The sequence below is a fragment of the Oryx dammah genome, unplaced genomic scaffold (genome assembly GCF_014754425.2).
Source record: "Oryx dammah isolate SB20612 unplaced genomic scaffold, SCBI_Odam_1.1 HiC_scaffold_11209, whole genome shotgun sequence".
NCBI classification, from domain to species: Eukaryota; Metazoa; Chordata; class Mammalia; order Artiodactyla; family Bovidae; genus Oryx; species Oryx dammah.
The window spans coordinates 4953415-4968134 of NW_024080602.1; the positions used below are offsets into that span (position 1 = coordinate 4953415).

General features: G+C 42.6%; 1 protein-coding gene across 2 annotated transcripts in view; it reads right to left on the reverse strand.

Annotated features, from left to right (window-relative positions):
- Positions 1–14720, reverse strand: part of LOC120860906 (dual specificity mitogen-activated protein kinase kinase 1) — a 73590-nt gene that overhangs the window by 19523 nt on the left and 39347 nt on the right. For both annotated transcript variants that reach the window (XM_040236621.1, XM_040236622.1), the window contains exons 4-5: positions 8413–8490; positions 7804–7855 (exon numbers count right to left, since the gene is read on the reverse strand). In XM_040236621.1, coding sequence (XP_040092555.1) covers positions 7804–7855; positions 8413–8490 — 130 coding nt within the window. The remainder of the gene's footprint in view (positions 1–7803; positions 7856–8412; positions 8491–14720) is intronic.

Here is a 14720-nt window from a genome sequence, read left to right on the forward strand (position 1 = left end):
GGTCCCTGCTGCCCCCAGGGGTGAGAGCCTGACTGAAAAGGAAGCCCAACCGCAGAAGGAGAAGTAAAGCCACGCAGCAACCAAAGTCCTGAGACTATCATTTCAGCTCCACACTCACCCCTGCCTTCGGACCTCCTGGCTACTCCAGCCAGTAAGTTCCCTCTTTTGATCAAATAATCTTGAGTTAGGTTTCTAATACAGTCAAAGGATCCCGACTAATTACATCACATCAGACTCTCTTTGACAGTTGGTGGTGGGGTGACTCACGCACAAAACAATGGTGCCGGCTGTGTTCCGCCACCCATTGGAAGCTCTTCCCCGTTAGACACCAAGCTCCCAGAGGACACAAGTCATGTACAAGCCATTTTCTGCCCTCCTCAGCGATTCACCCAGTCCCTTGCATTTGGTAGGTGTTCAATGACTATTTTACAATACACATTACTCTTCTTGGATGGGGAAAGGGCCCACGGGGGCAAGTACACGTGGAGGGATATGGGCACACACCTGCGCAAGACTGTCCCCCGAAGAGTTCAGGGACAAGGTGCACTCCCAGAGGAGCCACAGCTCTAATCCCCACCTCCTGATCAGGCACCCGTAAACCACCACACCAGGCTGGACCGCACAGACTGCTACTCCCTCTGAACACTCAGGGAGACAGAATACGATGTCTGCCCAACACCCAGACAAATCACAGTGAGCCACATCACTGTGGATGGAATCCAGATAGCTGGCCAGGACTTCAGACTTGGGGAGTATCGGTTGTACTTGTTCTACCTAAGAAGTCCCGTTCCACAATGGCAGAGACCAAGCACTTCAGGAATGAGGGTGAGTATCTGCTGATCTCTAGGTTCCCATCCAGAAACACAGGAAAGCCAGCCCCAGGCACACCCAGAGCAGTGCAGCTCACTAGGTCCAGGACACACACCCACTCCGAGAAAGAAAACTGAAACTTTCAAGAGGACACGACCTAGCTGCAAAAACAGGACCTAAACAGTAGGTGAAAACAGTTGTTCACCCAAACACCATTACTATACTTCTTCTTCTCACCTAAAAAGTAATTTGGAAGTTTGTATCTCCAGCATATTCCCACCCCCTAAAAAAAAAAGTCTGAATCAAAGTGATAAAATTTTTGCTTGCCTTTCTGAAGATTCTGTGAGAAATTATATTTGAAAAATCTTTGAGTCAATGTTTTAAAAAGCAAAAGTGCCCCCAGAACAACTTGTGCTTTAAGTTACTTTTGTACCTTAGTTTTTACTTAGAGTAAGGCACACCTAGAAATCACTTTCACCTAACAATTTAAAATCCTGTTGGGGCCTTCCCTGGCTGTCCAGGGCTTAATGCTCTCTCTGTGCTTTCACTGCCCAGGGAGAGGGTTCAATCCCTGGTCATGGAACTAAGATCCCACAAGCTGTGTGGCGTGGCAAAAAAAAAAAAAATCCTGCACACGGATGTGCCAACCCGTACCCCACATTCAGTAGGAAGGGAAGGCCGCTTGATGCCTGCATGACTGTTGTGGCGGCAGTGACAGTGGACCCCTCTGGGGGGTGACTGAGCCGGCAGCCCACCCCCGGTGAGGCTAACAAGGGCCAACTGGCCCACAGCAACAGCCACCCTGTGGGAGCCATGGACTCAGGCTGCTGCTTTTCTGTCTGCATGACCCAGCCTCCTAAACCAGAGCAGTCCTTCCTGGTCCCTGCCCCAACACAGTCTGGGGATTCAGTTTTTTGAAGGCCTATCTACACTTTTCTGGGGCCTCCCAGGTACACTAGTGGTAAAGCCAAAATTTTTCTTAAGAAGAAAAAAAATTACACCAGAGATTAAAAAAAAGAAAATAATTTTTTTAAATGTGAGGCAAACAAAAAGCCTTTTTAATCTTCCCCATTTTTCCTCAAGGACAGAATAAGAAGAAACAGAGTTTAAATTTCAGTGCAAAAGAATATATGTAAAGCAGAAGAGGAACTTGCTGAACTTACTAGCAGTGAGAAAGCATAAAGACAGAGGCAGAGAGACTCTCTCATTCTCACTCTAATTCAGCTTCCAGGAACTGTCCACCCATCGTGCCTCTTGATAAGGAATCAAGTTGTGCAAGAGGAGGACCATTTCCAGGCGAGGTCTTACAGTGAATTCTTTCTGGACAAGACCCTCAAACAGCACGAGTCTGAAATGCAGAGCAGCCAGGCCCAGCTGCCCGCATACACACTCTGCTCACCAGAGCAGAAGTCCTTCTAGTGACTCCTTGTCGGCTGGGCAAGGAGTGAGCTCTCCATGAAGACATCTGTCCGGAATCCCGCCTGGCTCACAAAGCAGCTCTTTATGCCAAAAAGCAATAAATGGTGGAGCCAGAAAAGAAATTGCTGGGTAAGTGAGGGCAGCACCAGGAGGAAGGGGAAAAGCAAGCTGGTTATTCCAGGAACAAGCTGAAACCTTCCTCTCTTCGGAAGGGAAATAAAGTGAGTACTCCTCCAACAACGCAGAGCATGGCACATAGAAGCCACACGGCAGAGAACACCAGGACTAGACTTAGGACTGTATTAAAAACAGAAGATATGGGTTCCTGGCCCAGCTTCACTGTCTGTCATGCCCCTTTGAAGTTTACCCTCACTCTAGGCCCTTAGACCCTCAGGCAACCTGTGTTATGAAGGACTAATTCTGACTGTTCTAGTAGAACCATGCAGTATGGACTCTTCTATAAGGCTCCTTTCACTCATCATGATGTTTTTGAGATTTGTCCAAGTTGTGTGTATCAACAATTTGCTCGCTTTTATTGTTGAGCTGTGTTCCATTGTTTGAATATATCAGAATTTGTTTACTTGCTCATTTGGTGATAAATATTTTGATTGTTTAGTTTGGTACTATCATTAATAAAGATGCTTATGAACGTGTGTGCCCAAGTCTCTGTGCAAACAAATGTTTTCATTTTTCTTAGGTCAATACTGAGAAATGGAGTAAATTTTTTTAAAAAAAACTAGCAAAGTGTTTCCAAAGTAATTGTCCCTTTCCCTGGCTGCATTTAAGAATCTCTCTTTATATCTCTCTTGATAAAGAGATAGTTTACAGCAACTTGACTTTTTTTTTTTTTTTTTTGCTTTTTTAAAGCTTTACTGATATGTAATTTTACCCTTTTTTAAAACAAAAATTACTTATTTATTTAGTTGTGGCACGTGGGATCTAGTTCCCTGACTTGGGATCAAACCTGGGCCCCCTGCATTGGGAACATGAAGTTTTAGGCAGTGGACCAAAAGGGAAATCCCAATTGGCATATAATTTTCATATAATAACTTGATGAGTATGTATACAACCATGGCTACAATCATGATTATAAACACGTCTATTACCCTCCCCCTGATTTCCTCACACTCCTTTGTAATTCTTCCCTTCCACCCCTTCATTCTCCAGGCAAGCACTGATGCGTATTTTGTCGCTACGGATTAGCCTGCAATTTCTAGAATTATGAAATAGATTCACATAGCATGTAACAAAGCTCTTTTTTTGTCTAACTCTTTCACTTAGCATCATTCTTTTAAGATTCTTCCATACTGCTAAACTTTTCTATGGTTTATTCTTCTTATTGTTAAGCAGTATATACTATTGTATGGATATACCACAATCTGTTTATGCATTCAACTGCTGATGGACATTTGGGTTGTCTCTACTTTTGGCTATTACAAATAAAACTACTATGAACATCCAGGTACAAGGGCCTTATTGAACCTATGCTTTCTTTTTTTCTTTAGGGAAAATCCTAGGAATGAAATGGTTAAATGTATCATAGATAAACATGCTTAACATTTTAAAACACTGATAAACTGCACCATTTCAGATTCCTATCAGCAGTGACTGAGAGTTCCAATTGCTCCACACCCTGAATAACCTAGTCTCTAAAGACATTCTAGTCAGTGTGTAGCAGTAACTCATTGTGGCTGTAACTTACATTTCCTTCATGACTAATGATGTTGAATATCTTCTCATTTGCTTATTTGCCATTCACATATCTTCTTTTGTAAAGTGACTCTTCAAATATTTTACCCATTTTTAAAATACTTGTTTTATTTGCTTATTTGGCTGTGCCAGGTCTTAGATGTGACTTGTGGGATCTAGTTTCCTGATGAGGGATCGAACCTGGGAGTTTGCATTCAGAGTGCAGAGTCTTAGCCGCTGGAACACCAGGGAAGACCCTACCCATTTTTTTGAAATTGCATTGTTTATCTTTTTATTAAGTTTTAAGAGGTCTTTAAATATTCTCAATAAAGTCCTTTGATGGATATGTATTTTGCCCATATTTTCTCTTAGTCTGTGGCTTGCCTTTTCATTTTTGAAAATCAAATGTTATTAATTTAGATGAAGTGCAATTTATTGATTTTTGCTTTACAGTTGGTGCTTTCTGTGTCCCATTTTCTCTTTTAAAATTTATTTATTCGTTCATCCATTTTTGGCTGCCCTGGGTTTTTGTTGCTGTGTATGGGCTTTCTCTAATTTCGATGAGCACAGGCTACTTTTTGTTGGGGTTCTCGGGCTTCTCATTGTGGTGGCTTCTCCTGTTCTGGAGCACAGGCCCTGGGTGCACAGGCTTCAGTACTTGCAGCACAAAGGCTCAGTAGTTGTGGGGCATGGCTCAGTTTCCCAGGGGCATGTGGGCTCTTCCCACACCAGGGATTGAACTTGTGTCCCCTGCACTGGTAGACGGACTCTTAACCACTGGACAACCAGGAAAGCCCCTGTGTCCCATTTTAAAACTCTGCTAAAACAGAGAGTCACTAAAATAGTCTTCTGTGTCTTCTTTTGTAGGTTTTAGACTTTTAACCCATACAATTAGACCTGTGATCCACTGAGAGCTAATTACTGTATATGGTGTAAGGAAATGATAGACTTTCATTTTTGTGCATATGGATATCCAACTGTTCAGCATCATATGTTGAAAAAATTCTTCTTCCTCTATTGAACTACTCTGGAATCTTTGTCAAAACTCAACTGACTATATATGTGTGCATCTGTTTCTGAACTCTTCATTCTGTTCTATTTGATCTATTCTGCTTAGCTTCACACCAATACAAACACTCTACTGATTACTATAGCTTTACAATAAACCTTAAAGTCCAGTAGTCTTAGTCTCCCAACTATGTTTTACCTTTTTAAGGTTGTTTTGGCTATTCTAGGTCCTTTGCATTTACACTTAAATTTTAGATACAATTTATCAACTCTGCAAAGGCTACTGGGATTTTTAATGGGATGTCTTTGAAACTACAGATCCATTAAAGCAAATCTGACATCTTAAGAATACTGACGGTGGTGGTTGCATAACAATGTGAATGTACTTAACATCACTGAACTGTACATTTTTTAAAAATTCTACTTGAACTGTACATTTTGAGATGGTAAAATGATCAATTTTATGTTATAAATATTTTACAATTTAAAATTTTAATTTTAAAAAAACACCTATTCTAAAATTTAGAATGTATTATAGTACATAGAGCTTCCCTAGTGGCTCAGATGGTAAAGAATCTGCCTGCAATGCAGGAGACCCAGGTTCAATCCCTGGGTCAGGAAGATCCCCTCAGGAAGGAAATGGCAACCCACTCCAGTATTCTTGCCTGGAGAATTCCAAGGTCAGAGAAGCCTGGCAGGCTACAGTCCATGGGGTCACTAAGAGGTACGACTTAAGTGACTAACACTGGGAATACAGAATGATTCGTAAGCTGGGCAGTAAATCCCACCAGTCCACTACGCTCTTCCTCTGCCATCCCTTCCTAGACCTGTGCTAAGGCACACTGTAGCTAAAGGGACATGACCAGAGAACTATGTTTTCCATTTGTCTTTCCTCTGGCTTCTTCATCTTTTTTTTTTTTTTTTAAAATAAACTTCATTAAGATATAAAAGGCTTTATATACTATTAAGTGTTTCCCAGGTAGCGCTAGTGGTAAGGAGCTCACTCCTGGGTTAGGAAGATCCCCTGGAGGAGGAAATGGCAACCACTCTAGTATTCTTGCCTGGGGAATCCCATGGACAAAGAAACCAGGCAAGCTACAGTCCACAGGATCGCAGTGTCAGACACAACTGAATCGACTTAGCACACACACATACACTATAAAATGCAACCACTTCATCAGAAAGTTTAACTTTTGATAAATGCATATATCCACATATCTACCACCACAATCTAGATATAACACTTCATCACCCCTAGAGAGTTTCCTCAGGCCTCACTGATGTTAATCTCTCAGTAAGCCCTCAGGCAACCACCAATCTACTTTCGGTCCCTAAAGACCTGTGTTTTTTCCTCTATGATTTTACATACATGGAGATAGTCTATACTATTTCGTGTCAGGCTTCTTACATCTAACATTAAGTGTTTTTGATAGTCATCAAAACTACATGTGTCAGATTTCTCTGGTGGTACAGTGAAATAAGAATAAGATAAGATACAAGGTAAGAATCTGCCTGCCAGTGCAGGGGACATGCATTTGACCCCTGGTCCACATTCCTCAGGGCTGCTGAGCCTGTGTGCCACAACTCCTGCGCCCACATGCCTAGAGCCTGTGCTCCTCTGCAAGAGAGGCCACCACAGTGAGAGGCCATGCACAGCAATGAAGAGTTGCCCCTGCTCCCCATAACTAAAGAAAGTCCCCAACAGCAATGAAGACCTAGAGCAGCCATAAATAAATTAATTTTAAAAAACTATGTGTGTCAAGAGTCTGTTCTTTTTATTGCTGAGTAACATTCTATTGTATGGATATACTGTAATTTGCTTATCTCTTGGCCTGCTGAAGAATATTTTAGTTATTTCTACTATGAATATAGCTGCTTTAAATATCTGCATATGAGTCTATCTACACATATGTTTTCATTTATGTTGAATATCTAAGAATGGTACGGTTATATGATAACTGTATGTATACTTTTATAAAACCCAGAGTTTCTTTAGAGTCAAACTCATATCCAGTCAGTCATGGCTTTGGGCCTATTCACAGTCTAGTCCAGTGGGCAGCCAAGGACACCGAGGGCTGGGTAACTAAGTTCCAGCTGGGGATCTGGTCTGTGTGTACTGGGTGACTATGTCTTTCACAGTCTCAGGTAACAGGCATCAGTTCAGTTCAGTTCAGTTCAGTCACTCAGTCATGTCTGACTCTTTGCGACCCCATGGACTGCAGCACACCAGGCCTCCCTGTCCATCACCAACACCCGGAGCCTACTCAAACTCATGTCCCTCGAGTCAGTGATGCCGTCCAACCATCTCATCCTCTGTTGTCCCCTTCTCCCACCTTCAATCTTTCCCAACAACAGGGTCTTTTCAAATGAGTCAGTTCTTAACATCAGGTGTCCAAAGTATTAGAGTTTCAGCTTCAGCATCAGTCCTTCCAATGAATATTCAGGACTGATTTCCTTTAGGATTGACTGGCTGGATCTCCTTGCAGTCCAAGAGACTCTCAAGAGTCTTCTCCAACACCACGGTTCAAAAGCATCAATTCTTCGGCACTCAGCTTTCTTTATAGTTCAACTCTCATATCCACACATGACTACTGGAAAAACCATAGCTTTGACTAGATGGACTTTTTGTTGGCAAAGTAATGTCTCTGCTTTTTAATACACTGGCATATGTATACTGGCATAATATTCAGGCACACCACATAGCAAAAAGAGGGTGGTTCTTACTGCTCCAGACATCAAACTAAACAAAGAGTCGTAGTAAAAATAAAAAATACCAGCAAATGACTTTTATACCAAAGCAAAACATAAAAGAGGATGCAACAATTTTTAGATTTCAGCTAAAATCCAAAACATCACAACTAGCAAATAATTTCTTACCTCTGTGCATAATCTTGTGCTTCTCCCTCAGGTATGTCAGGCCTTTTATTACCTAGGTGAGAGGAAATGTAAAAAGAGGGAAACTGAAATCGTGGTGTTTAGAAAATATCCAACCTTTCTATTTTAAAATTATCTAGAAAATACTTCATGTAACATCACAAATTTGCCTTCTTCCCTTATTTTTCTTCTCTCTGTTTGATTTTTTTCATCGTCTTATTAAGAAACCATCTTTTACATGGTATCTAGCATATGATTTTTAAGCAAAATTGGTAATTGCAAGTTTAGATAATTTACATTTTAAAAAACACTTTGCCTGAATTCATTTTTTAATCTGCATTCTAAAAAGAGGCTTTCTGATGCCAAAAATGAGAATTCTTTTGGATACCCTGTCCTATTTTTCAAGATAGATTTTAACATACAGAAAGTTACTTTGCTAGTTTTAGTGAAAGGGAGAGGATATTGTATCTAGAATCCAGATAAGAGAAAATTCTAGTGAGAAACCTAACTTTTCTTAGAAAACTTCCCTTTGTCAACTTCCCACCTTCCTCCTTGTCCCTTTCCTATTTATCAATGAGAGAACTTGGAAGAAAAACTTCTCAATATACTCACAGCAATGCTAACTTTTCCTAAAATTTGTTCAGGAATTCTTCCAGCTTTCTTCAGAACTTGATCCAAGGAACCCCCATCCTAAGAACAAGAATACCAGAGCCCATTTAGTGACAGTGTTTCTCACTATTCTTTCAAGTGTTAAACTTCAGCGGCAAAATAAATCTCACACATGACAAACCTTCCTAGAAGGAAGGTGTGCTCCAGATATCAAATAAGATATGAATGTGAGACACTGTGGGAGCTAGCAAATGATTAATAACTCAAACCCTATGAATAACCTTCCCATAAGTTACTAATTCAGCGGTTCACTCTGCTGAACTGACAGAGTGGTGGCTAGGCGTGCCCTAGAGGCACACTATCTGAATCTGCATTCCCAACTCGCACTTACCATCTAGTGGACACTAAGTTACTCAACTTGTACAATGGGAATGATAATAATTATATAAGGCTACTGTAATACTCACAGAGCTACTGTAAGTATTAAACAAGCTCATACATCCAAAGCCCTTGGAACAATATTTAGCCCATGGTAAGTTCTCAATAAATGTTTGCCATTCTGCCACCATTATGTAAGTCACAACTTGCATTTGGTATCATCCTAACAAATTATACTTCAAAAAATCCAAAGAAAAATACCATAGAAAGTAATTATTCATTCCACAAATCCTACAAAGCACCATGCACTGTTTGAGGTTCTGTGGAGGATAAAGATACAAAAAAGACCTAGCTCTTATCCTCAATAAATTTATAAACTAGTAGGAGAAATATACTACTCCACAAAACACAACGAAACAGAATAAATGTATATAGTAAAAGTGCTACACACACCCAAAGAAGAAGGGAGAATTCTGACTTCACTCAGAAGATAACATTTGAGCTGAAATCTTACTCAAAGAATGAGTATGATTTCCATACCTGCAAAAGGAGAGGAGCAAGGGGAGAAAAGAATAGGGTGGAAGAGTGGAATCCTAACCACTGGATCACCAGGGGACTCCCAAGTTGGGGCATTTCAACGACATCATAAGCAGAGAAACATTAAATTGCTTAGTACTCCTGGGATGCAGCCGATTATCAGTCACAATATAAAATTACCCCAGAAGCAGAGATGATCCCTACAACTTCAGACTGATTTTCTAAGTATCCGGTCTACCCTGAGCAGCTACCATCATCAACTATCATCTATTAATCAGCTCTGTGTAAGGCAGAGGGATATGTGAGGAACTACATATGAAAAAAATGATAAAGACAGGAAATAATACCCTCTGGTTGGGAAGACAGAACACATTCATAAAGTGGCAAGGCACCGTAAATCCTCCTCTGAAATAGGCCAGGGAACAAACAGTTAAATGAAGAGAAAAGACATCACTACAGGTATCCAGAGGAAGCGATCCCTAGACAAAGTGGCCAACAGAAGAGTTCACAACAAGAGTGATATGGAACCTGAGCCTTTGAGGAGGGTGAGATCTGGGTAGGATAAGTAGAGAGACATTTCCACAGAGATCCCGCTTCCAAAACCACCCAGCCAAGAAACAGAAGCCTGGAGAGCAATGATGTAATAAACAAAAGAAGGACACAGCATAATCTCATTTTTATAAAACTAAAGTGTGCATATACTCACACAAAACCAGAATATCAAAACTATTACCAAAATGCTCCAGTCTATGTAGTAAGATTATTAGGGACTTCTGTTGTGCAATAGTTTCTTCTCTGTGCTTTTCTATGATTTACAAATTTTCTACAATAAATAAATGTTTTACCTTTTTAAAGGTAAAAAATAAAAAAATTGACCTCATTTATGAAAGTGGAGAATTAAACCTATAAATCAATTAACAGATACTGAGCATCCAGTTGGTGCAAAATCTGTTAGGAAGCTAGAACACTGCTTTCTTTCTAAAGGAAGTGAGAAAATAAGTAAGACTCGTTCAGGGATACAGAGCTCTTGAAAAATGTTACCTAGGGACTTCCCTGGTGGTCTAGTGGTTAAGAATCTGCCTGCCAATGCAGGGGACATGGGTTCGATCCCTAGTCAGGGAACTAAGACACCACATGCTACAGGGCAACTGAGCCTGAACACCAACGACTAAAGCCCACATGCCCTATAGCCTATGTTCTGCAATAAGAGAAGCCACTGCAATGAGATGCCCATACACCATAACTAGAATGAGCCCATGCTTAGCAATGAAGACCCAGTGCAGCCAAAAATTAAAACTAAGTAAATAAAAATCATTTTTAAAAGTTACCTAAACTAATGCTAAACACAGATTATCAACTTAAAATTCTATGCTTACAGAAAGGACAGTTTGGACCAATGACTTTCTATGATAGATCAACTATGGATCATGGATGTTAATGAAAAAAGAAGATAGTACAGGTCTGTACTCATATGCATACTAACAGCCCTGAATACGTTAGACTTTTCATCACAACAAACTCCCAAGCACAACTACCTAATGATGGGTCAGACAACCAAGGAGCACGGGGGAAGATTTCAAAATTCAACCTAAAATTCAAATGTGCTATGAGATGGGAATTATTGATCTACAGCCAAAGAGAACTTCTCCGTAAACACACATTTTCCAAGAGCCCTTGGGAGAGTCCTACCCTGGCTGTGACCCAGGCGGGTGCCTGAGTCATCCTTTGAGCCTGGCTCAAAGGCTTTGAGGCTGCCTTCACAATGCCACAGGCCCCTGATGGCCAAATCAGGCCAGCACCACAGCCCAGGTCAACAGACCCCAGTCAGCAGGCCCCAAGAAAGGCCACAGCACCTCTCAATTTCCCTTACTGACAGGCACGAGGGACTCCAGTGCAGAAAGTTTCCGGCTATTTCTATTTTGCTTTCAACTGAATGTGATTTCAGACCCTTTGTTTGAATGACTCTGCCTAATTATTAGGGAAGACTGTATACTTAAAGCTAGGGAACAGAGCAACTCTGCCCAAATTTGTGATACAAACAAGGCAGAAAACGCTCTCAGGTTCCACTGCCAGGTCAGAGGGCAGCCCAGCGAAATACCTTGGTATAGTAAACATTTCTGTTAAGAAGGAAGAAATGCTGGCTCTCCTCCCTTTAGCCTCCTTCTATACTACAAGCAGAGTTACAGTATGAGCAATGGGAGGAGCAGGATTTAAGAGGCACGAACCACAGTCAGGCTCACCCAGTGCTGCCTGCGACTCACCTCCCAACCTTTCAATTCTACTGCAGTTGCCAAGGACCTGCCTTCGCTGACTAAAGCTGCTGAAAACTGGGCTTATTTTTAGAAGCCGATTATTAACTAAGTCAGTGGTGCTTTTGTGAAGGTTTTCTATAGAAGAGACAAATGCTTTATGGGGGGGGGGGGGGAGCTTAAAACATCAACCCTGAGTTCCCAGCTCTCTAGTTGCTCAGCTACCTCTGAGCAGGAGTCTACTTCCCCAAAGACAAGAACATTCCTGTTCTGATCAGGCATCATCCAGGTAACCCTTGGGTCTCAAAATCCAGACTGGGCAGTACAAACATTGCTTTTTTCTAGAAAAGGTCAGCCCTAGCCAAGTGCATCAAGAAGATAGGGCTCAGTGCATGCTGATGACAAATTTAAAGTGCATCCCAATAAACTATCTGAGCAATACATAAATGGACAGGTGTGACAAAAGCAAACAGGGGAAGATGTTAATGGTAGAACTGAAGTGGTGGGTTTAGTGTGTACATTACACAATTCCTGCAACTTTCTGTACGTCTGAAATTTTTTATAGTAAAGCGTTGGGGGAAAATGCCAGTGACAAAGGACATCATGCAAAGACTGTGATACAGAGAGGGCCAGAGAGCCTGGGAAGGTGGGGTATGGCTAACGAACAGAGCTCTCCATGACAGCGCCTTTCAAATGGGGAAGCTGAGACAAAGCGAAATCCCCAAAGAGAAGCGGCAGGCAGCCATTAGAAAACTGTCCTGGCAAAGCAGCCAGTGTAGGAGCTCTCCTGCAGGAGGCCTGCGCAGGGACCACGGAAGCGGTGAGGGTGCCCAGCTGAGAGCAGAAAGCTGCCCTGGGGCATGGCCACTTAGACTTCAGGCCACAGCTGCTTCCTTCCAGGGTCCCGTCCCTGGTAGCTCTAAGCCTCTCCACTAGTACTGAAGCAGTTTCAGCCGGGCCTAGGTATCCCCAGAAACAGGAGGCCCTAACTCTCTCTTGAGCCCCAGGCCTGACCACGCCCTCCCCATCCTGGCCTCCCTCATCAGTCAGTCAACACATATTACCTGATAGGTGTCCTACACTGCTTGGCCCCAGAAAGCATCTGACAGCCAGTTTCCCAGGCAATTACCTCAAGTAATTCCAGAGACACCTTCTGTTTTGAGGACTTAAGTGAGAGGATCTCATTCTCCCCAGAGAGCCAAATTCATGGAGGAAAGCAACTGACCTGCAGCTACTAGAAATGGGCTATGAGAATGGGTACCAACCCTTGTGACACCCTGTGTCATCTCCTCCTCTGGGAAGGAAAGGCTGAACATGAGCAAGGAGCACGAGGCTGTGATCAGTATCTCTGAATCCAGACTGAAGAAAGAAGGGTTCCAGTATGAGGAAGTCTCAACACAGGTCAATTTAAGACAAACAGAAAGACTGAACACCACGTGGCAAGATGCCACATATGGCCAATTGAAAAAGGTTCCAGCAGGATCTGGATAAATGAAGAGGCCACTGACTATCAATGTTTAGGGCCTGATCCTAACCTCTGAAGCAAGCACCCTGGAGGTCAACCATGCTCAAACCTACAAACCACCTCCTGGCTCCTCTATTAAAGGAAGAATAACCTCCAGTTCTGTGCTACCCTCTAATAAAAGGGTTGGAGGTTACTCAGGAAAGAACCTCTAATGGTTCAGAAGACAGTAGGCACGAGGTGACACGTATCTGGTGCTCAAAGAGCCCCCGTGTCCAGTGACATCCTCACCGTGACACTGATCTCAATGTCCCCATCCCTGCCGCAGCTCATGTGGCACTTTGCACTAAGGCAATAAAATAAGTGCATGTGACGCTGATTCCATAATGATTAACTAATGTAGTGAACTGACTGGCTATGAGGGCCAAAAACCACAGAAACACAAAAGGTTAGCAGGGAGAGGGGTCCCTAGAAAAGATCCAGTCCAGACATTTTTCTGCAGAGATGAGAAAATCCTGAGAGAGTACATGACTTACATGGCGTAATGGAGGCAATATGAAATTTAAAGAAGGTGGATCTGGTTAGTGACATCAGTTAAGAGTTCAGCTCTGACATTTACTGGTTATAATACTTAGACTAATTACTAAACCTCTCAAGGCTTTACTCTCCCCATCTACCAGCTTGGGGTAGGGGTGGGGATCAACCCATGTCATATGATGGGGCTGATATGATTAATAAGTCACATAACATGGAAAGGACTCAAGTGGCAGAAGATGTGAAAGCTGGTTACCACTGTGCCAAGCCATGCCACCACCCATTCTCTGTTATTTTAGCAAGACCCAAGAGGGAGAGAGGTTGCTCAGGCCTTTCCTGTTTTAGCACTGGTTGATCACCATCACCTCCACCCTCTCACCCTTCTAGTTTTCAAGGACCTCCATTGCCATTTACATATTTTCATCCAACTCTTGGGCTAAAGCTGGAAAACCAACCATCATCAGCAGAAAGAGCACAAGAAACGCCAGGGACAAGCAGCAGCCCTGCCCCTCTGCCCTTCCCCACCCTGCCAGGCTGAGAATAATCGGCACCCCAGGCCTGAGTTGAGACCAAGCCAGAAAGGCTCACATGCTTCCCACAGAGGCTGCTTCACTCTCGCGGAAGCAAAAAGGAACGAGAGCTTTCTCAGGGACCTTGAGGTGCACCAAAGACATATTTCAGAACCTACGTTCCATATGGTACTGCAAAGAGAGTCAGCACATGCCTGAAACCTGGTGTATGGCATTTCTTAATAATTAAAATGAAAAGATGTTCACGATAACAGGGGCATCGGCAAGGGACAAACATCCTGGGAGGGTTCTCCTAGAGCTTATTAAGACCAGGCCTTGGGGCTCTCATTACAGAGCTGAGGGCAGGGCTAGAGAGTCAGGAAGGAAGCAGAGAAGTTGCTGAGGGACACAAGGCAGGGACCGAAAGCAGAACACCCATGGAGCAGGGAGACTCGGTCATATTAGCCTCGGTCTTTGAACTGTCAGCTCCAGTGAGGATAAAGCAAAAGTTAAAGTCTGCAAAAGGTGTACTCTGAGTCAGAGAGTATGGCAGAAGACTTGATACATCTTTTATTTTAATTAATCCTCACCACAACAAGGCAGGTATAATAATGCCCATTTTACAGATGAGGAAACGGAGAA